The sequence below is a fragment of the Salmo salar genome, chromosome ssa15 (assembly GCF_905237065.1).
Source record: "Salmo salar chromosome ssa15, Ssal_v3.1, whole genome shotgun sequence".
Lineage (NCBI taxonomy): Eukaryota > Metazoa > Chordata > Actinopteri > Salmoniformes > Salmonidae > Salmo > Salmo salar.
The window spans coordinates 85,126,518-85,152,281 of NC_059456.1; the positions used below are offsets into that span (position 1 = coordinate 85,126,518).

At 44.2% G+C, this 25,764-nt stretch overlaps 1 protein-coding gene across 16 annotated transcripts; it reads left to right on the top strand.

The window, feature by feature from the left end:
* The first annotated feature begins 46 nt into the window (after nucleotides 1–46).
* Nucleotides 47–24,190, top strand: LOC106572411 (NEDD8-activating enzyme E1 catalytic subunit). Of its 16 annotated transcripts, XR_006759258.1 has the most exons (12): nucleotides 59–393; nucleotides 486–555; nucleotides 6,685–6,796; nucleotides 6,892–6,972; nucleotides 15,954–16,036; nucleotides 16,204–16,305; nucleotides 21,213–21,326; nucleotides 21,471–21,619; nucleotides 22,551–22,632; nucleotides 22,804–22,904; nucleotides 23,013–23,131; nucleotides 23,224–24,188. XR_006759258.1 is itself a non-coding variant. In XM_045696190.1 (10 exons), coding segments are annotated over exons 1-7 (438 nt in total). In that variant the 5' UTR covers nucleotides 47–373; the 3' UTR covers nucleotides 21,214–21,326; nucleotides 21,471–21,619; nucleotides 22,551–22,904; nucleotides 23,013–23,051. The 16 variants fall into 16 exon arrangements, 7 of the variants coding, with proteins under 7 accessions (XP_045552146.1, XP_045552144.1, XP_045552143.1 ...); XR_006759261.1 differs by lacking the exon at nucleotides 15,954–16,036 and adding an exon at nucleotides 16,424–16,467 and having other exon boundaries at nucleotides 51–393; nucleotides 16,204–16,284; nucleotides 21,566–21,619; nucleotides 22,551–22,904; nucleotides 23,224–24,190; XR_006759260.1 differs by having other exon boundaries at nucleotides 53–393; nucleotides 21,474–21,619; nucleotides 22,551–22,904; nucleotides 23,224–24,189.
* The last annotated feature ends 1,574 nt before the right edge of the window (nucleotides 24,191–25,764 follow it).

Here is a 25,764-nt window from a genome sequence, read left to right on the forward strand (position 1 = left end):
GCTTCTCGCGAGCGTAGGACAAGCACAGTAACGTTGATGTGAATCAAAATTACGTTGTGCTTCACCCTATTTTTTAAAACAGTCTATGGCTTCACATGCCGCGTTTAAAACAAATGGTTACTCAGAAATCTCCGACTTCCGAGCATTAACGAACTCGGAAAAAACGAAATATCGTTTTGAACGGTCATCCAACTCGGAATCTCGAGCTCCGACCTGAATATCACTGACGTGATGAGTTGACCTCGTTTTACCTGAGTTCTCAGTTGTCTTGAAAGCACCATTATAACTGCAAAATTTGAGCACATAATGCTAACGCAGGTTTGATTTGTGTGAATATACAGTACAGGCACTGGGGACATGGCAGCGTGAAAGTATGGCGGATGCTGAAGAGCCGTAAGTAACATTACCAAAATAGATTTTGTAGCTGACATAAATATGCTGCTGTTAAACAAGCATTGAACCTTCTTTTATTCTCTCATTTTTAGGGAGAAGAAAATAAGGAAAATAGAGGAGCTGACTGAGACGTTAGTGACGAAATGCTTGAAACTGTCAGCAGTAGGTTTGAGTTGCACAACTAGTTAGCTAGCCTGTTAGCATGGAGTGTGGAAATTCATTCATTCAACAATTTCAGTTTTGGAAATTGGACCAATTCAAGTAGTTAGCTAGTTTACTATAACGACCTGGCACATATTAGCAAGGAATTATAGGCCTAGTCAAAGTGTACCAAATCTAACCTCGGCCAGAGGCTCTAGCTCTGCAATATCAAAGAAGACCAGTTAGTTATGGTAACGTTAGCTAGCCCTTGATCATGACTCGCAGTTCCACACAGATGAAAATCGGGTAACGGATAGGTAACTTATCTAGTTTACCAGCCTGGAGCATTACACATAAGAGTCAACATTGGACGAAGGCGTATTCGGTATGCGGGAGTTTTGTTAACAGCCCGACGCTCGGTCTGAACACGCATCGCTTGTGGTACGATTTTGGAAGCATAATGACCTTATCTTTCATATCAGTGAGAAACCATTTTCAGAAAACAAAAGGTTAAATTGATACACACCTGTTTATAGGGTTAGAGTACACACATGGCCATATCTACATGTTACAGCGCTTGTTTACATTTATTAAATAGTCTGGCAGGATATTGACGTTTATGAATGGGGTTTTGCCAGACACAACCAGGGATGTAGTGGAGGATAAACGACGTTTACGCACCTTTTTAATTTAGTTAATTATCGTTTACACACTTATTATTGCGTTGGTCAACATTCAGAAGGCTTATTGATCTGAGTTCTAATCGCGCCTACCTGTGCTAACGAGTGGATTCATGTATGCTTATGGGGAGTGATACATGCCAGAATTAAGCCTCATGAAGCTACTGATACCTCTCACCAAGTCTACTAACGTCTTCCTAGCGCCATGAATTAACATGGACTGTCAATGGAGACAAGTTTGTTTTTAAGGCTTCAAACTGCCGACGCGTTCACGACATGTACACGTCATGTGGACATAGTGTTCACGTTGCGTAACGTGTCACTGATACGTCATGTGTCAGTTTGCGTGTAAGTTTATTATGAATGATTTTACAACGAACAATTTAAAAACGTCTACATGTGTTATGTGTTAAAGTCTCTGTTTAGTATAGCAAGTTCATTTGTCGATTTAGCTAAAATAGGCCTATCACCTCAATGCAAAACTTATTAGGCTAGTTGATATTGCAGCCACCATTACCGTGTAGATATGCCTATTTCTCGCATTAATACAGACACAAGGGCTTCTTGGTAGCCTAGTGGTTAGAGCGTTGGGCCAGTAACCGAAAGGTCGAATCCCAAAGCTGACAAGAGAAACTTTTTTGTCGTTTTGCCCTAGCAAGGCAGTAAACCCACTGTTCCCCGGGCGACGAATATGTGGATTTTCGATTAAGGCAGCCCCCATCACCTCTCTGATTCAGAGGGGTTGGGTTAAATGCGGAAGACACATTTAATTTGAATGCATTCAGTTGTACAACTGACTAGGTATCCCCCTTTTCTTTGTTGGGGTAGTCTAGGTCCCTATTGGCGCATTCAAAACAATTCGGAAGTCTGCAATCTGACTTTCGACTTCAGTGCGTTCAAGACAACTGGGAACTCTGGGGGGGGAAAAATTATCTCAGACTGGGATTTTAGTTTTGTTTTGAACAGTCATCCAACTCGGAATCTCTGGCATCTTTCTTTGACCTGAAAATCACTGATGTCATGATTTGACCTTGTTTTCCCCCCACTTCCCAGTTTACTGGATTAACAGTCACAGTCACTGTCACCATGCAATCCTTCGTCTATACATTTCTGTAGAGATGTCTTATGGTTAAAAGCAGGGTTCGAATTGAGGGGCTATGTGAGAATATAGGCCTTGTTGTAGAGACGTGCAAAAAGCATATGCTACCACTTGTTTGCTTAGCCATAGGAAAAGCAACAGTCCAGATTTTATAAAGCGATCTAGGCTATAACAATGATAAACTCCACGATTATTTCCGCAGTCTACTGGTCTATTGAAGGTCTTGCGCAGCCTAAACATCCCAGGAAAATGTGGTTGGTTTATTAAATGCTCTGCAATGTAGAGCTATGCCTAATGCAAAATACCCAAAAGTTAGAATCGGTATGGATCTATGCATAGACCAAACAGCTTAACAGAGGCCCTAGGACCATGCCTCAGGTTTTAGGCTGGGTTTCTGTACAGCACTTTGTGATATCAGCTGATGTTAGAATGGCTTTATAAATACATTTGATTGAACAGATCATTTATTATTCAGGAGAATCCATTTGAATCAGGCTATTCATTTCAGTGCAGTTACGTTCTTACGCATATCCTTAGACTAAACGGAATCGTAAACACCCCAGCCTGTTTTGATCACAGATCATGATGAAGCCTGAACATTTAAGCTGTTTGTCATTGATTTAGCCCACAATTGCCTAAGGATTTGATACACATGAAGACCTATATTTAATCTGGAATTGACAAACAAAAGCCTGACTAGGATCCTGACTTTCCCCCATGTCATATTACCAATTAGGGTAAATGTATTCCTATTAATTTGCATAGGCTAACCATTGCGATTTAATGATATTTACCATCTTCTGCTTTTATGAGTAAACAGGCATCAGGGTAAACATAATATAATTTCAATGCCCCCCCACACACACATTAATGTTACTTACCTTACAGATCACAAAGTGAACCAATTTCCACACCATTAATATGCAAATACATTTGATTCATACACTGGCTTGTCTGGCTGGCATGTTTTCATTTTAAACAGGCATTCCCTTACCTACACTGAAATAATTTTAGTCCTCAATAATGATTTTAAAAAGTCATAGCTCATTAGTACACCCTTGTGGTTGAATATATATCTATTGTATGTCTTATGATACAAATAATAATGTTGAACTAACAAATACCATCAAGTGATGCATTACAATTTACAATAACAAACACCTTATGAAACAGCTGTGAAAACCAATTTAGCAATATTTTAGATTTAAATACATAACCATTGATATTCTTTTGGTACATGTGTGTCAATTTACTTTCAGATTTTTTGTACACTCACATGGCAATCATAGACTGAAATACAGAATTCTGGTGTGTCGAATAGAGAGGAGGTGGGTCTTGTGTGGATGGGAGGTTCTGCCTGTCACTTGTTTTTTTAAACAGGTAGTGGACTCGAAGAGGGAAACTGCAAAGTTCAGGCGCTGCTGCCCTCTGTTCTGGGTGTTTGCAGTGCTAGTGTTTTTAGCTAATCTGTGCAGCTCACATTATGTGCCCAGTATGATAGCTGTCTTGCTCTTTCTTAGCAGATAATGACAACTTGACAATAACAGTAGCTGATGTAATGAAAAGTTGGAGGGTGGTTGGTAATGGAGGACATCAGGTGGATCCATGTCTGGGTGTTAGGCAGAACCCCTAGGTCCTGGAGACCAGGAGCAGAGTAAAGGGAACAGGGTAGGAGACAGACGTAAACAAGCAAACACACAGGTTAAATGATTGTCAGGTATGTAAAAATAGTTATTTAATTATTTACTTTAAATGTTTGATTAGACATGGATTAATGTTAATGGAAGACAGAAAATAAAGGATACCTTTATTATTTTTGATGTCAGTGGGGTTGGGAAGGGATGGTCCCTGGGAAAGATGGAGAGATGAGTTGAGAGAAACTCCAGGGTGGTGTCATGACCACTGGAGTCATACACCTTAACAGTACCTACCTGGAAGTGGCGGTTACTTAACGTGACCCAGTGGTTAGCCTTGAGATGGACTATTTTGAGAAACACCTAGGCCAGTGTTGGTACTGCTGACAGCATAGCGATGCCATCCACCACGAGGCAGCAAAGGCAAATAGTTACCATCTGAGATTTTTTATATTCCCCTTAACGGATGTTGACCCCAGCTAGGAGCGAAAGAGCACCAAGCTTTCCCGGGTCTCACCTTCCTTTCGTCCTTCTTCCAAGCCAAGTCATTCACCTAGATGTCGAAGCACTTGGTCCCCTTGATTCTTCTCAGGTGGCTCTTCTTTTTCTCATGCACCCAGTCCATGTTCAGTCTCACCTTGATTGATAATTAAAATAAATGCAATTATATTTAATATTATTACAAATACATCTCTTATATATCTCTTGGAAGGCCAGAAAATAAATGAACAGCGGACAATTTTTACCTGGTCAAAAACCTCCACATCCTTCTCAGTCCGTGCCTGAAGGTGGTCTTTGAAGGAGTCCTAATCTGGTTCGACAACTTCTACCACATCAGGTGGAGTATTAGTGACCTCAAAGTGCGTTAATACAAAAAACAGCAAAAGAAAAACACTAAGTCAATCAAAAAAAGTATACTACAGTATATGCAATAATGTTATATACAATTGCATTGTTTACATCAGTTAACTGCTGCAGCCCCCCTCCATATAGCAGGTGATAGAGTGAATAGTCTGGAGGCCTGGACACTGCTGTGTTGTGTGCAAAGATAATTACCTTCAGATTGTCTCAACGTCAACAGTGAAGAGGTGACTCCAGGATGCTGTCCTTCTAGGCAGAGTCTCTCTGTCCAGTGTCTGTGTTATTTTGCCCATCTTAATCTTTTATTTTTATTGGCCAGTCTGAAATATGGCTTTTTCTTTGTAACTCTGCTTAGAAGGCCAGCATCCTGGAGTCACCTCTTCACTGTTGATGTTGAGACTGGTGTTTTGCAAGTACTATTTAATGAAGCTACCAGTTGAGGACTTGTGAGGTGTCTGTTTCTCAAACTAGACGCTCTAATGTACTTGTCCTCTTGCTCAGTTGTGCACCTGGGCCTCCCACTCCATTTTCTATTCTGGTTAGAGCCAGTTTGTGCTGTTCTGTGGTACAGTGTTGTGACAAATCTTCAGTTTCTTGGCAATTTCTCGCATGGAATAGCCTTAATTTCTCAGAACAAGAACAGCCTGACGAGTTTCAGAAGAAAGTTCTTTGTTTCTGGCCATTTTATGCCTGTAATCGAACCCACATCATCATTTCTAGGCCATTAGCGATAACAGGAAATACACAAGCCGTAGGCTACACTATAGTCCAAGGTGGCTATGTCGGAATGTCTGCTTGCACGGGGAAAATTGTACATTTGTAACGTCTATGGTTGAGATTTAATTAATATAAATGTAAACTATGCACATTATGACTGTCATTAACACGCAATGCAGGTGTCACACAGACGTTAGTAAGGCGTTGGTATCATGTCAGGTGGTACAGTTGCCAAGGCTTATATATATATATGTCCCTTATCACCCCCCCATATATGCTCGTTATGTTCACCTGCTCCCTCGGTTAGCAGCGCTTTCATTCACCACACTGTCCAATGGGAAACTCCGCCCACGACATAAGCTGAGACGTGAAATGAACTACCTCAGCCCAGACCTAAAGTGGCAAGTGTCAGAGAGACCGCTAAAAAAAATTGAAATCCCTCGACTCCTGCCGTGTCAATAGACAACCCCCCCCCCCAAACAACCCCCCGACTCTCTGAGAATGATTGTACAACTGTTAAAGAGTTGCTGATATTTCAGTCTGACGTCTCGCTAGCTCAAGGTACTTAAAAGTCCTTGAATTTGACTTGCCACTGTTTGTATGAAACCTGAATATTTTGGCTTAGGGAAATATTTCACAGCAGTTTAGATGGTATAATGATTCTCTACACTATACTTGCTTTGTTTGTCACACAAACTGAAATTAGGCAAACTATTAGAATTTTAGCAACCAGGAAATGGCGGAGCGAATTCTGCTTAGTACACCTTTTAAAACAGCGTCAGGATTGTAGTTTCACATGAGCCAGTCGTGGGAGACGCTAACCGCTGAGAACTGTAGTAGGGATAATGCAGAATGCCACCTAGCGTTTTGGAGAGCTATTATGGTAGCCAGCTAGTTTCCATTAGCTAGTTAGCAGCAGCAACATCTGCTGCCAATGATGAAATCTGCAGCCTGAATTTTCACATATGATAATCGAAAAATTGTTTAGGTACTAGCTAGCTAGTTATACTAGGGAAATCATCATGATGTTAATGTACAAGTTACAGACCTGTGTCTACCTAGCTAGCTCTCTCATTTTGACTCATCACACTTGTGGTAAAGGTTTGAATGATTTCTGATTGATATGTGCAGAAGAGCACCGTGTGTTCTCTGTGTGCAGAATGGCTGTAGATGGAGACAGTAGAGACTGGGATGGCCGATGGAACCATGTGAAGAAGTTCCTCGAGAGACCCGGCCCATTCACTCATCCTGACTTTGAGCCAAGCATTGAGGTAAGGAAGGAATAACAAATAGATAACTAATAACATTTCCTTTATTTAGGGGATAGAGATAATCATTCACCAAACCAACTCTTTTATGTTCTCAGTCCCTTGGGTTCTTATTGGAGACATGCAAGATCCTGGTCATCGGAGCTGGAGGACTTGGGTGTGAGCTGCTCAAAAATCTGGTATGAGAGTTTATGTCCAGCATCCAGGTGCAAATGCATGCAAGCCTTTTGTTTCTTTGTCTGTTTCTGCACATCAATATCTTAAAGTGGAACTGACAGCGTTTGAACTACTTTGCATATATGACATTCCCAGTTTATGCTTCAAAACCAACTTTATAAGCAGTTTTAAAAATAGGTTATATTTTAATCAGAATTCCATGACTTATAATAAGGCATTGTTGGCAGAATACAGTTGAAGTCGGAAGTTTACATACACCTTATCCAAATGCATTTAAACTCAGTTTTTCACAATTCCTGACATCTATTTCCTGAAGTGCACCAGTTCCTCCTGCAGCAAAGCATCCCCACAACATGATGCTGCCAACCCCGTTTTTCATGGTTGAGATGGTGTTCTTCGGCTTGCAAGCTTCCCCCTTTTTCCTCCAAACATAACGATGGTCTTTATGGCCAAACAGTTATATATTTGTTTCATCACACCAGAGGACATTTCTCCAAAAAGTGTGATATTTGTCCCCATGTGCAGTTGCAAACCGTAGTCTGGCTTTTTTTATGGCGGTTTTGGAGCAGTGGCTTCTTCCTTGCTGAGCGGTATTTCAGGTTATGTCGATATAGGACTCGTTTTACTGTGGATATAGATACTTTTGTACCTGTTTCCTCCAGCATCTTTACAAGGTCCTTTGCTATTGTTCTGGGATTGATTTGCACTTTTCGCACCAAAGTACGTTAATCTCTAGGAGACAGAACACGTCTCCTTCCTGAGCGGTATGACGGCTGCATAGTCCCATGGTGTTTATACTTGCGTACTATTGTTTGTACAGATGAACGTGGTACCTTCAGGCATTTAGAAATTGCTCCCAAGGATGAACCAGACTTGTGGATGTCTACAATTTTCTTTCTGAGGTTTTGGCTAACTTCTTTTAATTTTCCCATGATGTCAAGCAAAGAGGCACTGAGTACACCTCCAATTGACTCAAATGATGTCAATTAGCCTATCAGAAGCTTCTTGGAATTTTCCAAGCTGTTTAAAGGGACAGTCAACTTAGTGTATGTAAACTTCTGACCCACTGGAATTGTGATACAGTGAAATAATCTGTCTGTAAACAATTGTTGGAAAAATTACTTGCACAAAGTAGAAGTCCTAACCGACTTGCCAAAACTAGTTTGTTAACAAGCAATTTGTGTAGTGGTTGAAAAACGAGTTTTAATGACTCCAACCAGGTGTATGTAAACTTCTGACTTCAACTGTATATCGAAGGAGTTCAATGCATTATTAATATAATTCACCAATACATTTCTTGGTAGTCCAAAAAATATTGCTATCAGGTTGTAAATCACAGATGGTCTGGCCCATGTTTTGCTGCCTCCACCCATTGGATGCACTGTTTCAGTTTAAATGTCTCAATATTTTGACCAAAAATGGACGACTGTAACTAAGGCTTGGAATGTCAATACAATCAAACTATCAATGATCAAAAGTCAGTCATAACGTGGCAAATTGGCTAGCGCACGTGTCATACACAAGCGAATATAAATGAGTCAAATTGAATCATCTACTTTATGAAATGACTGCCTGATGCGCTTCCTTGTTTACAGCGCGTAGCGAATGGGAAAGTTTACAGACAGACACATGCCTAGTTAGGCTACTAAAATGTTGCAGTCTGCCTTTGGTTTTTAAGGCTTGACAGTGAGTACGTTTACATGTACACTAGTAATTTGATATTAAACTGATTGTGGCAGAAGGCAGAGTATGGCATCAGTAAACACCTAACTCTGCTTATCTTAATCAGTGTAAAGTCATAATCGAAGTAAGCATACGCCGATTAACACCTGGTTTTCTAAGCAATCTAGCTAATTACTAAAACATGTAAGCAGCATAATCGGCGTTCCAGCGTTTTTACATAAAAAAGGTACATGTCCAAAATCAGAATCAAGAACAATTCGCAAAAATAACATTGTCACTGTGGTAGAACGTTACTTTTTATTAGAGAATTTCTGTATTTCTCAAAAGTTGCATCAGTAGCCTGATTTCAGATGTGTCCATGTAAACAGGATTATTAGGGAAATCGTTCTTCTTGCAAACCATGTCAACTTTTTAAACAAACTATTATATTGCCGTGACTATCCACAATAATCGCATTGTTGTGTGCGTGTAACTGTGCTCAATTAATAAATAAAAAATAAAAAACCTGCAACAAACTTCCACGCAAAGGAGAAACATGTAGGCCTATTACAGCAATTTTGAGCAGTAAGCTAGGTTGGCTACTGACTACAACACATTTGTATGTCACCATACAGCAATGCTGTATTCAACTGCACCCGTGATCCATGCAGTGCAAAAAAATGAAAACATGTTTTAAGTTTAAATGTTACAACTTATTGCTACGTTTTTTAAAGTACTGTAATGACCCGGCTGGGTCATAAAGGAAAAAGAGACGGACTCTAGGTGTGCAGGTCAGAACACAGGTTTATTCCTAAACTGGGCTATTGTTCAGGCCACAGCCCACGCCGCTAAATGCCGAACGCACACAATTATACCAAGTCTAATTGAGGGTTACTCCCATAGGAACAGATCAAGGCCCCGAACAGAAAAAGAGACAGTAATCCCTATTTATGCATTTCCAAATCCCGCGGGATTACCCATCATACCCCCCCAACCTTTCCCTCTGTCCTGACATATTTAACTCCTGCTAGTAGCCATGAGAACCATAACACACCCACAAACACAGAACACAATACCGGGTCGTTACATAGCCCCCCCCTTTCTAAACCCTAGCCCCTAGGGTTACACAACAAAATCCTTAAAACGACCCGGAGGTCGCATCAGTCTCTTGGGCCTCCCCGTGGCTCTCACCGGTGAACCCCCAGAACACTCATCTGCCCCAATGTCATTTCCAGCGCCCTCCGAAGAAGCAGCCCCCATCCCAGGCTCAGGTTGCGCTAGAGTCTCCTCGTTAGACTGTTCCCGTGGGCTCACATCAGAGACCTCACTCCCATTTCCTACCGTTTTCCTCCCTCTGTAGGGTGCCAATCGGTCCCGGTGGACCACCACCTTCCTGCTCCGTGGGGGACCTCCACCCGATGCGTAACCTCCCCCACTCTCTCTATCACCAGACACGGCCCCACCCATGCACTGTCCAGCTTTGGGCACCGCCCCTTCTTGCGCGTGGGGTTGTGAAGCCACACACATTCTCCCGCTCCAAAGTGCCTCCCCCTAGCGCGAGTCGTAGTGGCGCTTTTGGCGCACCCCTGCCTTCTCGAGTTGCTCTCTTGCGAAGGTGTGAGCCGCTTCTAACCGGTTCTGCAGACGACACACATAGTTCGGGCCAGGCAAAACCCCGTCGTCATTATCAGGAGGGTGGCCAAACGTCAGTTCGGCTGGGGTGCGCAACTCACAACCTAACATTAGTAGCGCTGGGGAGCACGCAGTCGATTCTTGAACAGCCGACCTACATGCCATAAGAATAAACGGTAAGTGGGTGTCCCAATCTCTCTGGTGTTTTGAGGTAACGATGGCCAGCTGCTGTGCTAACGTTCTGTTAAATCTTTCCACCAGCCCATCACTCTGGGGGTGAAGCGGAGTAGTGCGCGTCTTCTCCGCGCCTAACCGTCTACACAACTCTGAGAACACCCGTGACTCGAAGTTTCTCCCCTGGTCGCTGTGAATAGACTGTGGCACCCCAAACCGACTGATTATTCCCCCCACCAACGCATCAGCTACTGTCTCTGCCTCCTGGTCTGGGAGAGCGTAAGCCTCCGGCCACTTGGTGAAGTAGTCCATAGCGGTTAGAATCCACCTGTTACCTCTGTCTGTGGTTGGAAACGGCCCCACTATGTCTACCCCCAGTCTCTCCATGGGCTCCCCTACTGGGAATTGTTGTAGGAGGGCGTGTGACTGACCTGGAGGTCCTTTTTAGCAGCACACTCGTCGCACTGCCTACAAAAGTCCTCAACATCCCTCCTGTGCCTGGCCCAATAGAAGCCTTTACGCATGCGCTTTAACGTTTTGGAGACCCCAAAATGCCCTGCGCCAACTCCCCCATGAAGCTGCTGTAACACGCTCCCCTGCAGCCTTTTGGGCACCACTACCTGCCACGTAATTTCTCCAGTCGCTGGCTTTTTCCACCCCCTCTGGAGCACTCCCTCAGCCACTCTAAGGACTGTGAATTTAGCCCACAGTCCCTTGGTGACTGGTGATAGAGGGACTACTTCCCCCCACGGCGGTCGTCTTCTCTCTTCCACCCACCGCAGCACAGGACGCAGCTCTGCGTCCTCCTGGCGACGCCTCCACTCCCCAACGTCCACAGCCTCAAGCTCCCGGCACTCTGTCACACTCAGCTGACTCACCGTGGCGGTGACTCCCTCCTCCCTGCACAGTTCTCTCTCTCGCTCCATGCGTTTGGCGCAGTACCCACAGCCATCCTCAGCACACGGGCGGCGGGACAAGGCGTCTGCATTGCTGTGGCGAAGGCCGGCTCTGTGCTCCACCTGGAAGTCGTAGGGTTGCAGCTCCTCCAGCCAGCGGGCAATCTGACCCTCTGGCTCCTTGAAGGAGAGAAGCCACTGCAGGGCGGAGTGATCCGTCCGGACCACAAACGGCAGGCCCCCCAGGTAGTACTTGAAATGGCGTACTGCTGCCACGACAGCCAAAAGCTCTCTCCTTGTCACGCAGTAGCGTTTTTCAGCCTTATCAAAAGTCCTGCTGTAATAAGCTACTACGTGTTCCCCATCCGGACCACGCTGAGCCAGCACAGCCCCCAAACCCTCATTGCTTGCGTCGGTGTCCAGGATGAACGGACGGTTCGGGTCTGGTGAGGCCAGGACAGGGGCCTCCATCAGGGCACGTTTGAGAGCCTCAAACGCCCGCTGGTGCTCTTCGGTCCACTGAAAAACAGTGTCCTCCTTGAGAAGGTGGTTCAAAGGAGCCGCTACCCCCGCAAACCCCTTCACAAACCTACGATAGTAGGATGCCCGCCCCAGGAAGCTCTTAACCTCTTTTTTTCCCCCTGGAACTGGCCACCCCCTCACAGCCTCTACTTTGTCTGGCATCGTGCTGATGCCCTCACCACCCAGCTGATGCCCCAGGAACGCCACCTCCCTTTGCATGAAATGGCACTTTCCCGGATGTAATTTTAGCCCCGCCCCCGAGATCCTCTCCAACACTCGCCTAAGTGCCCCCAGTGCCCCCTCGAACGATGTGCCGTGCACCAATATGTCGTCTAGGTACACAACACACTCGTCTCTCGGAACCCCCGCCAGCACTCTGTCCATGTGCCTCTCAAAGGTGGCAGGAGCATTACAGAGCCCGAAGCACAGCACCTTGAACTGCCAATGGCCCCTATCTGTGGAGAAGGCCGTTTTTTCACGTGCGCCTGGCGAGAGGGGCACCTGCCAGTAGCCACTGCGCAGATCAAGGGAGGAGAACCACGAGGACCCTCTCACGTGGTCTAGCGACTCATCAATCCTCGGTAGGGGATAAGAGTCTTTAGTGGTGACAGAATTTAGGCCCCTGTAGTCAACACAAAACCTAAGTTTACCCCCTTTCTTAGGCACCATGACGACCGGCGCGGACCATGGGCTATCTGATGGCTCAATGAAATCAGCCCGCAACATGTCAACAATAGCTGTGTCTGCTGCTTCCCTCCTGGCAAGGGGAATACGACGGGGCCGAATTTTAATGGGTCGGGCGTCCCCAGTGTCTATTTCGTGCTGAACTAGGTGCGTTTGTCCTACCTCATCTTCCCCCCAAGCGAAGCTATCTTTAAAGTCCAACAGCAGCTGCTTTAACTGTCTCTGTTGTCTCTCATCCAGACCCTGACAGTTCTTCAGCCACACAGCCTCGACGGCGTCGATAGCTTCCTCCTTCCCCCCGTCGGGCTGATGGGGTGAAGGAGCCAGTGTGTTTTGGGCTACTGAGCTGCCTGTGCTTGCACCATGATAGGGAGTGAAGGCCGTCGCCGCCGGAGACAGCTGCTGGAATGGCACAACGACCAAGGGAGCAGCCGGGATGACCGGTGGAGTTTCTGCAAGCTTGGAGGAAGACTGACGGAGAGCCCTGCCCCCTGCTGGCTCTCCCGAAGGCGACATTCCCACTGTGGGCCCCCCCGACAGCCTCAAAGTGCCCGACGCTAAGTCCAACTGAGCCCCACAGTTTTTCAAAAAGTCCATTCCCAGTATACAGGGGTCCTGCACCGCTGCTACCCACGCCAGACACCCCACAGTTCTCCCCCCCCACAGTCACAGATAGCTGACACTTCCCTAACATGGGGGCTAGCTCTCCCGTGACAGTCCGTAGCTGGACAAGGGTCGGCTCCACCCGCACCCCAACAGGTAGTATGTCTGGTCTCACCAGGGTTACTGTAGAGCCCGTGTCGACCAGGGCCAAACATTCCACCCCTCTACCTTGACGATGACATTGCAGAAGTCCCCAACGGTGGTACGTCCCACCACAACTACCGGACTAGGAAACACGGCGGCAGCTACACCCTGGGGGAGCAGGTCCCCACCCTCTTGTCTGCGCTGCTGGGTACCTCTTTTGCTTACAGTGGGTTCGGGGCGGGGGGTGGGTCCGCGCTGCCCCCCTGCGCGAGAACCCGCCGTCGTTTCCCTGGTGACGGGGGGAATCTGCCACACTCCCGCTGAATGTGGCCAGGCTGGCCACAACCCCAGCAGACAATAGGAGTTGAGCTGACACTGCGACGCTGCCTGGAGCCCCTCTCCATGACAAGCGAAGCAGTCTTGACTAGCCCGCCCAACTCGTCGACCCACTCTGGTTTCGTGACCCCTGGCACCCCAGCCACCACTGCTCTCACCTCTGGTTGACTGGCGACTTCCACTCTCACTCCCTCACCCCAGATCAGCTCCCTCTTCCTGGCTACCTCCACTGCAGCCCGCAGAGATGGTGGGTCCGCCATCTGAACATGCTTACCCAGTTCGGTGGAAGAGAGTGCTCTAATAAAACTGTCCCGTGCCAGCTCGTCTTGCACCCCAATTGGCATAGTTGCATAAGCCCGCCTGGTCAGGCTCAGAATACCACTTGCCAACGCCTTTAATGATTCCCCCTGAAGTCTCTTTTTGTTACTCAGTTCAATCCGCAGCATGTTGGGCTGCGCGTCGCTGCCGAAACGGCTCCCCAATGCCTCCACTAGCGCACCGTAGGCGCCCCTCTCGTCCGGGGCTAGCGTTAACAGGCATTCCGACGCCTCCTCTGTCAGGCTCAGGGCAAGCTGTAACGCTTTCGTCTCGTCAGACCACCTCCCGGCTCTAGCCAACAACTCGAATTGAGTGAAAAAAACTTCCCATTTACCTTGTCCATTGAACTTTGGTAGTTTAGCCGCTACCGTGGCTAATGGCAATAGGCCGCTGCCATCTCTGTTTACATAAGCAGGCCCTGCCATTTCCGCACCCGGTGACGTCGATATCCCCGTCGCCGTGACGTCTGCTCTCGAGCGGTGTGAAGGAAAACCCGCCAGTTCTGCCATCTTGCTGACTGACAATTTAACTCCCGCCATGTGGCCCTCCAGCTCTTCTACGGCAGTCGCCGCCCGACCCTCCCGACACTTCTGACGCCAATGTAATGACCCGGCTGGGTCATAAAGGAAAAAGAGACGGACTCTAGGTGTGCAGGTCAGAAGACAGGTTTATTCCTAAACTGGGCTATTGTTCAGGCCACAGCCCACGCCGCTAAATGCCGAACGTACACAATTATACCAAGTCTAATTGAGGGTTACTCCCATAGGAACAGATCAAGGCCCCGAACAGAAAAAGAGATAAAATGAGACAGTAATCCCTATTTATGCATTTCCAAATCCCGCGGGATTACCCATCATACCCCCCCAACCTTTCCCTCTGTCCTGACATATTTAACCCCTGCTAGTAGCCATGAGAACCATAACACACCCACAAACACAGAACACAATACCGGGTCGTTACAGTACTTTTTTGGATTAGGGTCGCAGTATATTATGCATAGCAGCAAAGGCTGTACACATATTTATATTTTGTTCTAATATGTAACAATTTTATATACCGTATTCTATGTACATAAGTGGACATTTTATAAAGGGACATCTTTTTTTTCTGATAAAACAATGGCCAGTTTGCGTCCCAGTTTCACTTTTTTTATTATTTGTTGTAAAAACAAGTAGGCTATATCTGGCCCGCAAATTCGTAGTTTTTTTCAATATGGCCCGTGCACTGATTGAGTTTGACACCCTTGGGCTAGCGTATTTATTTAGCAAGCTAAAAACACAGAGCCTAACGTTAGCTAGCTAGCTGTTAGGAGGATGTCATGTTATTGGTTGAGTGTGTGAGTGACCGACTTTTTCCCCCTGATCGTTTTTCGGTGGCTACAGCTAGAGATGCAGCTGTCATTTGGTTAGTTAGCGAGAAATGTGAATTGCTTTGCTAGCTCGCAAAGCTGAACTTGAACGACTGTTATCCACAGTTAGTATATCTCTTAGTTGTGATCAAATGTATTTGGCATTGATCAAATGGGCGGGTAGGCAGGGAAGTTCCTATTCAGTTTTCAAAACATGGGTTGTGACAAGCATGCATTAGCAGGTAAGCTGCAGAAGGACGAGCAGGCTACTTACTATTCCCCCATCGTTTATCAGTGCAATTTTGACGGCCAACTAGCTGAAAAAGTGTGAGTGTTTATCTAATATTCCTTCGTTAGATTTGAGCTCATCTCGCTCTGGCTAGCATTAGTTGTTGACGTACATAGGCAACTGAGGGAGAGAGTCTACCTTTTCATGGTTGTTTGATCAATAGGACTGTCAAGTTCTCAAATGTTAGAGGACTCCTGTGGTATTTACGTATTTCCCAAACATTCTATGCATTTATGAAAATAATCATATCTAATTGCTCGCTTGTCAGACAATGTAAAAGGCCTCATATTATTCCTTGGGTTGTGTATGAATAAAATGTAATGTTGCTGAAATGCTGTCAGTTCCACTTTAATGTTTGGTTTTGCCTTGTTCTAGGCCCTGTCAGGTTTTCGTCACATTCATGTTGTTGACATGGATACCATTGATATCTCCAATCTCAACAGGCAGTTCCTTTTCAGGTTTGGCTTGCCATTTTCCCACATTCTCCTATGTCCATTAATCTATTACTTTATGATGGATACCAACCTTAGTGTGTTCACGGTTGATAGAAAAAATCTACTGAAAGAAAAAGAGTCTTAAGAGTTTACTGTTAAACACACACATCTCATCTGTATACCCTGTTTAGGACCAAAGATGTTGGACGGCCAAAAGCAGATGTGGCTGCTGACTTTGTCAATGGTCGCGTCCCTGGATGTCAAGTCGTCCCGTATCCTTTACAACTGACGTGGTGAATACCGGCATGTAGGATTACCCCATACACATTATTGCATTACTAAGCTTGAGCATGTGAACATTTGTAGAAGTATCTTCTATCACTTATTTTTCTTAAATAGTATCCTGCTCAGACATTTCAACAAAATCCAAGACTTTGATTAATCTTTCTACAGACGTAAGTGCAAACTTTGTGTACATTATGGAGTTTTCTAAAATCATTTGTACCTACGGTGCATTCAGAAAGTATTCAGACCCCTTTACTTTTTCCACATTTTGTTACGTTACAGCCCTATTTTAAAATTGATTAAATAAATATTTTTCCTCAATCTACACACAATACTCCATAATAATAAAGCGAAAACTGTTTTTTTTTTTTTTCAAAATTGTTGCTAAATTAATAAACGGAAATACCTTATTTACATAAGTATTCAGACCCTTTGCTATGGGACTCGAAATTGAGCTCAGCTACATCCTGTTTCCATTGATCATCCTTGAGATGTTTCTACAACTTGATTGGAGTACAACTGTGGTAAATTCAATTGCTTGGACATGATTTGAAAAGGCACACATCTGTCTATATAAGCTCCCACACTTGACATTGCATGTCAGAGCAAAAACCAAGCCATGAGGTCGAAGTAATTGTCTGTAGTGCTCCAAGACAGGATTGTGTCAAGGCACAGATCTGGGGAAGGACATACAAAACATGTCTGCAGGATTGAAGGTCCCCAAGAACACAGTGCATTCATTCTTAAATGGAAGAAGTTTGGAACCACCAAGACTCGTTCTAGAGCTGGCTGCCTGGTCAAACTGAGCAATTGGGAGAGAAGGGCCTTGGTCAGAGAGGTGACCAAGAACCCGATGGTCACTCTGAAGGAGCTCAAGAGTTCCTCTGTGGAGATGGTTGTCCTTCTGGAAGATTATCCCATCTCTGCAGAACTCCACCAATCAGGCCTTATATGGTATAGTAGCCAGACGGATGCCACTCGTCAGTAAAAGGCACATGACAGCCCGCTTGGAGTTTGCCAAAAGGCACCTAAAGACTCTCAGACCAAGAGAAACAAGATTCTTTGGTCTGATGAACCCAAAACCTTTTCCAGAGCCCTCAGGACCTCTGACTGGGGCGAAGGTTTACCTTCCAGCAGGACAATGATACTAAGCACACAGCCAAGTCAACGCAGGAGTTGCTTCGGGACAAGTCTCTGAATGTTCTTGAGTTGCCCAGCCAGAGCCCGGACTTCGATCAAACATCTCCGGAGAGACCTGAAAATAGCTGTGCAGCGACGGTCCCCATCCAACATGACAGAGCTTGAGAGGATCTGCAGAGAAGAATGGGAGAAACTCCTCAAATACAGGTGTGCCAAGCTTGTAACGTCATACCCAAGAAGACTTGAGGCTGTATTCGCTGCCAAAGGAACTGAGTAATGTGTCTGAATACTTATGTAAATGTAATATTTCAGCTTTTTATTTTGAATAACTTAGCGAAAAAACAGTTTTTGCTTTGTCATTATGCGGTATTAAGGTTGTAACATAAAATGTGGAAAAAGTCAAGGGGTCTGAATGCTTTCTGAATGCACTGTAAAACAATGGCTCTGACACATTTTCTTCTCTTATTTGTAGAATTCCATATTATTGTTTGTGGATTAGATTCCATCATCGCCAGGCGTTGGATGAATGGCTGGATGAAAATGATTATGCTGTATCGACCGTCATAATACCGCCATAACACTATCATAAAGATTGACATAGTCATAATACCTCCACAGCTGTTATAATAGGTAGTCATGATATCTTTTATTTTTACCCCTTTTTTTCTCCCCAATTTCGTGGTATCCAATTGTTAGTTACAGTCTTGTCTCATCGCTGCAACTCCCGTACGGACTCGGGAGAGGCAAAGGTCGAGAGCCGTGCATCCTCCGAAACACAACCCAGCCTCTTGACACAATGCCCACTTAACCCGGAAGCCAGCCGCACCAATGTGTTGGAGGAAACACCATACACCTGGTGACCATGTCAGCATGCACTGTGCCCGACCCGCCACAGGAGTCGCTAGTGCGCGATGGGACAAGGACATCCCTGCCCAGCCAAACCCTCCCCTAACCCGGACGATGCTGGGCCAATTGTGCGCCGCCCCATGGGTCTCCCTGTCACGGCCGGCTGCGACAGTCATGGCCGACTGGACTCGGACCCAGAATCTGTAGTGGCACAGCTAGCACTGCGACGCAGTGCCTTAGACCACTGCGCCACTCGGGAGGTCCTATAATATGACTATCTAATGATACAGTTTGCAATACAGCATTGTTTTTTTAGCCGTTTCTGCCCTTGCTGATTGCTTTAAGATAGAGCAGAAACAGCCAGGAATCTATATATTTTTTTTTTTTTTTAATATGGCAGATATATTGTGGCTTCTACCAAAGTAATTATCTGCATCATTTCCAATCCCCCATATATACTGAACAAAATATAAACGCAACATGTAAAGTGTTGGTCCCACTCCCGTACGGACTCGGGAGAGGCGAAGGCCGAGAGCCGTGCGTCCTCCGAAACACAACCCAGCCTCTTGACACAATGCCCACTTAACCCGGAAGCCAGCCACACCAATGTGTTGGAGGAAACACCATACACACCATACACATTTGTGCACAGAATTTGAGAGAAATAAGCTTTTTGTGCATATGGAACATTTCTGGAATCTTTTATTTCAGGACAAATTTGTTTACATCCCTGTTAGTGAGCATTTCTCCTTTGCCAAGATAATATCTCAAGAAGCTGATTTAAACAGCATGATCATTACCTTTTACATTTTTTAAAAATTTTAGTCATTTAGCAGACACTCTTATCCAGAGCGACTTACAGTAGTGAATGCATACATTTAATTTTTTAAATTTTTACTGGCCCCCCATGGGAATCGAACCCACAACCCTGGCGTTGCACACACCATGCTGGCATTGCAAACACCATGCTCTACCAACTGAGCCACAGGGAGCCATTACACAGGTGTACCTTGTGCCGGGGGACAATAAAAGACCACTCTCTAAAATGTTCCGTTTTGTCACACGACACAATGCCACATGTCTCAAGTTTTGAGGGAGTGTGCAATTGGCATGCTGACTGCAGGAATGTCCACCAGAGCTGTTGCCAGAGAATTTCTTGTTAATTTCTCACAACCGCTGACCACGTGTAACCATTGCATGACCTCATCTGGCTTCTTCACCTGCTGGATTGTCTGAGACCAGCCATCCAGATAGCTGATGAAACTGAGGAGTATTTCCTTCTGTAATAAAGCCCTTTTGTGGGGAAAAACTAATGTGATTGGCTGGTCCTGGCTCCCTAGTGGGTGGGCATGGCTCCCAAGGGGGTGGGCCTATGCCCCCTTAGGCCCTGAACCATAGATTAGGTCCTAATTCATGTGTTTTAATTGACTTATTTCCTTATATGAACTGTAACTCAGTGAAATCGTTAATTGTTGCATTTAAGTAATAAGGCACAAGGGGGTGTGGTATATGGCCAATATACCACGGCTACTCTGTTCATGTGCGCAACGCAGAGTGCCTGGATACAGCCCTCAAATTACCCAGTTTATAATTATATTTTGTGTGTGTGTGTGCACGCTAGTCATGCTCATACATACATGCATGCATGCATATCTGTAAAACATCAGTGTCAATGTCAACAGTGAAGAGGCGATTCTGGCCTTCTAGGCAGAGTTGCAAAGAAAAATCCATATCTCAGACTGGCCAATAAAAATAAAATATTAAGATGGGCAAAAGAACACAGACACTGGACAGAGGAACTCCGCCTAAAAGGCCAGCATCCCGGAATCTTCTCTTCACTGTTGACGTTAAGACTGGTGTTTTGAGGGTACTATTTAATGAAGCTGCCAGTTGAGGACTTGTGAGGTGTCTGTTTCTCAAACTAGGCACTCTAATGTACTTGTCCTCTTGCTCAGTTGTGCACTGGGGCCTCCCACTCCTCTTTCTATTCTGGTTTGAGCCAGTTTGCGCTGTTCTGTGAAGGGAGTAGTACACAGCGTTGTACGAGATCTTCAGTCACTCTGCAATTTCTCGCATGGAATAGCTTTCATTCTCAGAACAAGAATAGACTGACAAGTTTCAGAAGACAGTTCTTTGTTTCTGTCCATTTTGAGCCTGTAATCAAACCCACAAATGCTGATGCTCCAGATACTCAACTAGTCTAAAGAAGGCCAGTTTTTTTAAATTCCTTTTTTAATCAGGACAACAGTTTTATGCTGTGCTAACATAGTTGCAAAAGGGTTTTCTAATGATCAATTAGCCTTTTAAAGTGATAAACTTGGATTAGCTAACAACGTGCCACTGGAACACAGGAGTGATGGTTGCTGATAATGGGCCTCTGTACGCCTATGTAGATATTCCATTTTTTAAAAAACAGCCGTTTCCAGCTACAATAGTCATTTACAACATTAACAATGTCTACACTGTATTTCTGATCAATTTGATGTTATTTAAATGGACAAAAAAAGTTTTTCTTTCAAAAACAAGGACATTTCTAAGTAACCTCAAACTTTTGTGTGTGTGTATATATCTATAACCCTACCTCATTGGAGTAAACTAAATAAATATATTTTTGTTCTTTGTTATTTTCCCATAAACCTACCTCCCTCCCCTAATTGGAGTAAATTCATGGACAACAATACAGCTTATACATGCTATGTACATTTGCTGGACAGTATGTTTTACATTAGTTATCTTTTTGTTTGTTTTTAGTCCCAGCCTTCAGCTACCCTCAACCTCTCCCACCCACCCCTCCCCAAACTGTGGCATTGCACAATGTGCCTTTTGGTGGTCATAATTCCTTCATAACACTATCATAATGATCAACATTATACCCATTTATAATAGATAATGGCAGCTAATGACAGTCCGGCTCATGTCTGTCCCTCAGATGGTGTTGGTTTGGATGGGGATAACCCTGAGCACATCCAGTGGGTGTTCCAGAGGGCCCAGGAGAGAGCTGCTGACTACAGCATCACAGGAGTCACATACAGACTCTCACAAGGTGAGGAGAACCATACTGTAACACCCTGTCCTGGAGATGGCAAAACTCATGTTTTACCAGCTTTCAGCCATACATACTGTATAGTACACACAATTTGCTCTCAATTCCATTTTCAATTAGAATTTTTAAATGTTTTTTTTATAGAAGTTTTGACACCAACTCCCCCGCTTACAAGTATTGGTTGCTGAAATCTCTGAACAGTGGAGTTAAAGATTTCTTTTGACATGGCTTTGCCTCAGGCGTCGTGAAAAGGATCATCCCTGCTGTGGCGTCAACTAATGCTGTAATAGCTGGTAGGAAACCCTTAATCAAATCAAATTTATTTTTATATAGCCCTTCGTACATCAGCTGATATTCTCAAAGTGCTGTACAGAAACCCAGCCTAAAACCCCAAACAGCAAGCAAAGCATGTGAAAGAAGCACGGTGGCTAGGAAAAACTCCCTAGGAAAAACTCCCTAGAAAGGCGAAAAACCTAGGAAGAAACCTAGAGAGGAACCAGGCTATGAGGGGTGGCCAGTCCTCTTCTGGCTGTGCAGGGTGGATATTATAACAGAACATGGTCAAAATGTTAAAATGTTCATAAATGACCAGCATGGTCAAATAATAATAATCATAGTAGTTGTCGAGGGTGCAACAAGCACGTCCGGTGAACAGGTCAGGGTTCCATAGCCGCAGGCAGAACAGTTGAAACTGGAGCAGCAGCACGGCCAGGTGGACTGGGGACAGCAAGGAGTCATCATACCAGGTAGTCCTGAGGCATGGTCCTAGGGCTCAGGTCCTCCGAGAGAAAGACAGAAAGAGAGAATTAGAGAGAGCATATTTAAATACACACAGGACACTGGATATAACATGACTGATGTAACAGACTGACCCTAGCCCCCCGACACATAAACTACTGCAGCATAAATACTGGAGGCTGAGACAGGAGGGATCAGAAGACACTGTGGCCCCATCCGATGATACCCCCGGACAGGGCCAATGACTGTCATTGGGTTTTATCTTGAAGAATCCTAAAGTAAAGTGTAACGTATTTCACATTTTATGTTGCTTTGTAGCTGCCTGTTCCACTGAAGTTTTTAAAATGGCTTCAAGGTTAGTACTATGACTCATCCCTTTTTCACATGATGGACTCACTGGAGATTCCATACTAGGTCCATACTAGGTCATACTATGGTCAAATCCATACTAGGTATCATTCATATTACCTTTCTCTGACTTTGCAGCACTTATATTCCACTGAATAATTATCTGGTATTTAATATTGTGGATGGACTGTACACCTACACCTTTGAGGCAGAGCGAAAGGTTAGTAATGTTTTCGATGTACCCAGATGAGTGTCCTTAATGGATATATGTTTGCCCATTTTATTTAGGAGAACTGTATTGTTACTGACGGTGCTATTGACACACAAGGCTATAAGGGTATGGCGTGGTTTCAGGCTACTTGTGCCTTCATGCTCTTGTTTGGTCTGACAGGAGAACTGCTCAGCTTGTAGCCAGGTGCCCCAGGATCTACAGTTCCCACCCTCTGCCAAGCTACAGGAGGTCCTGGAGTACTTGACAGAGAACGCCTCCCTGTGAGTACATCTAGTAACCAGATTGACTGATATTGATGTCTGTCATGTCTTCACACAGAAGAGGCTGTTTTTTATGGTTACTGAAGTGTAAATTTACTTGTTTTCCAGACAAATGAAATCTCCAGCCATCACAGCAACCCTGGAAGGGAAAAATAAGACACTGTATTTACAGACTATAGCTTCAATTGAAGAAAGAACTAGACCAAACCTTTGCAAAACCTTGAAAGGTAAGATGTGTGCATTGTATGTGTGTGGTAGATCATATAAAGCTATGTGTTTATTTCAGCCATCTTGTAAATGTAATGTTGTGTTGTTGCAGAACTGGGATTGTCTGATGGACAGGAACTAGCAGTGGCGGATGTCACCACACCTCAGACTGTCCTCTTCAAGTTGAAACTCACCTTTAAAGGGCTTGTGCAGTCATAAATGTGATTTTTCTTATGTTTTATCTATATTTCCACACTATGAGGTTGGAATAATTCTGTGAAAATTATGATAATACCCTTTTAATGTAAGCTTGTTTGAAAAGAACGCCTGAAATTTCAGGTAATTTTGCATGGGTGGAGTTTTGGCCTGCCTGGCAACATTACCGGGCGGTGTTAATAGACCAATAACAGAGAGTTCCAAACCTCTGCCAATAACAGCTAGTTTTCAGGTTACATATCCCTCCCATTAAGCTTCTCCAATTAGGTGCCTCTCAGACCACTCCCAGACAGTCCTAACGAAATTATTGCTTGAGAAATTGCTTTTTGTTAAGAAGCTATTTTTGTTTCTTTTTTACCATTGTTTTCAATTAAAATCACAGTAAGGTACTTAATTCTTACCCAGAAATGATTTGATATTGAGATAAAAATGACTGCATTGGACCTTTTTTAAAATGCAGAATCTGTCAAGACATTTGACAACCTTTGGGGAGAAAGTGGCAAGTGATACAGCGTGGCATGGTTTTAATATATTTTAGTCTGATAATGTATATAAGATCATTTTCTCTGTCGTATTGGCCCATTATGGGAGGTAGCTGATGGCCATCAACTTTCTATATCACTATATGTGGAATCAGTCTGTGAAAATGTTTCTTAATGTTTTACTCCTAAATGTTTGCTCCAAACGGCTGTCTTTCCCTCATTCAAAAGAGCAGTCGTTTATATTGGGTACCAGTCAAAAGTTTGGACACACCTACTCATTCCAGGGTTTTTGTTTATTTTTTATTATTTTCTACATTGTAGAATAACAGTGAAGACATCAAAACTATGAAATAACACATATGGAATCATCTAGTAACCAAAAAAGTGTTAAACAAATCAAAATATATTTTAGGTTCTTCAAAGTAGCCACCCTTTGCCTTGATGACAGCTTTGCAACCAGCTTCACATGGAATGCTTTTCCAACAGTCTTGAAGGAGGTCCCACATATGCTGAGCACTTCTTGGCTGCTTTTCCTTCACTCTGCGGTCCAACTCATCCCAAACCATCTCAGTTGGGTTGAGGTTGGGTGATTTGTGGAGGCTATGTCATCTGATGCAGCACTCCATCACTCTCCTTCTTGGTCAAATAGCCTTTACATAGCTTGGATGTGTGTGTTTGGGTCATTGTCCTGTTGAAAAACAAATGATAGTCCCACTAAGCGCAAACCAGATGGGATGGTGTATCGCTGTAGAATGCTTTGGTAGCCTTGCTGGTTAAGTTTCTTGGCTCAAGCAAGTCTCTTTTTCTTATTGGTGTCCTTTAGTAGTGGTTTCTTTGCAGCAGTTTGACCACGAAGGCCAGATTCACACAGTCTCCTTTGAACAGTTGATGTTGAGATGTGTCTGAACTCTGAAGCATTTATTTGGGCTGCAATTTCTGAGGCTGGTAACTCTAATGAACGTATCCTCTGCAGCAGAGGTAACTCTGGGTCTTCCATTCCTGTGGCAGTCCTCATGAGAGCCAGTTTCATCTGCACTTGAAGAAACTTTCAAAGTTCTTGAAATTTTCCAGATTACTGACCTACATGTCTTAAAGTAATGATGGACTGTTGTTTCTCTTTGCTTATTTGAGCTGTTTTTGCCATAATATGGACTTGGTCTTTTACCAAATAGGGCTGTCTTCTGTATACCACCCCTAGCTTGTCACGTCACAACACAACTGATTGGCTCAAACACATCAAGAAGGAAAGAAATGACACAAATGAACTTTTAACAAGGCACACCTGTTAATTGAAATGCATTCCAGATGACTACCTCATGAAGCTGGTTGAGAGAATGCCAAGAGTGTGCAAAGCTGTCATCAAGGCAAAGGGTGGCTACTTTGAAGAATCTAAAATATATTTAATTTGTTTACCACTTTTGGTTACTACATGATTTGTAATGTGTTATTTCATAGTTTTGATGTCTACACTATTATTCTACAATATAGGAAAAAATAAATGAGTAGGTGTGTCCAAACGTTTAGCTGGTACTGTTTGTAATTATGACAAACTGTGCTGCAATAAAGTGTTTCGTTAATGAAAGTTATCGCAAAGAGGGTTTCCTTAGTCTGCACTAGATCGACGCTATATACCCAACACACCACTGACATAGCATGATTTGATTAGAGGTGGTTTCACCAACCCAAATTAATGTAACTTTTTAGGATATTGATCATTAGATTTTTTTTGTATATGGTTTAGTAGTTCCTGGACTCTATGGCTAAACTTCATAGTCATAGACTAGCCCAGATTTCAATTAAATAAATTGTAAATGGGGCATTTTGTAGTCGACTTAAAGAAATTACGAGTTGACACCTATTTTACTAAGCACAATAGGAGGACTAGTACCATGGTCTGCACATGAGGTTAGCGGCTATAAAATACTTCTGTGGTGTGTTCAGGTTTGCTACATTGT

Bases quoted from the DNA above. Each gene is read 5' to 3' on its own strand.
- LOC106572411 (XM_045696186.1), top strand. From the start codon at position 16,270: ATGTCAAGTCGTCCCGTATCCTTTACAACTGACGTG. The intron at 16,306-21,212 runs GTGAATACCGGC...TCTGTCCCTCAG, and splicing joins TATCCTTTACAACTGACGTG to ATGGTGTTGGTTTGGATGGG. The intron at 23,132-23,223 runs GTAAGATGTGTG...GTGTTGTTGCAG, and splicing joins CCTTTGCAAAACCTTGAAAG to AACTGGGATTGTCTGATGGA.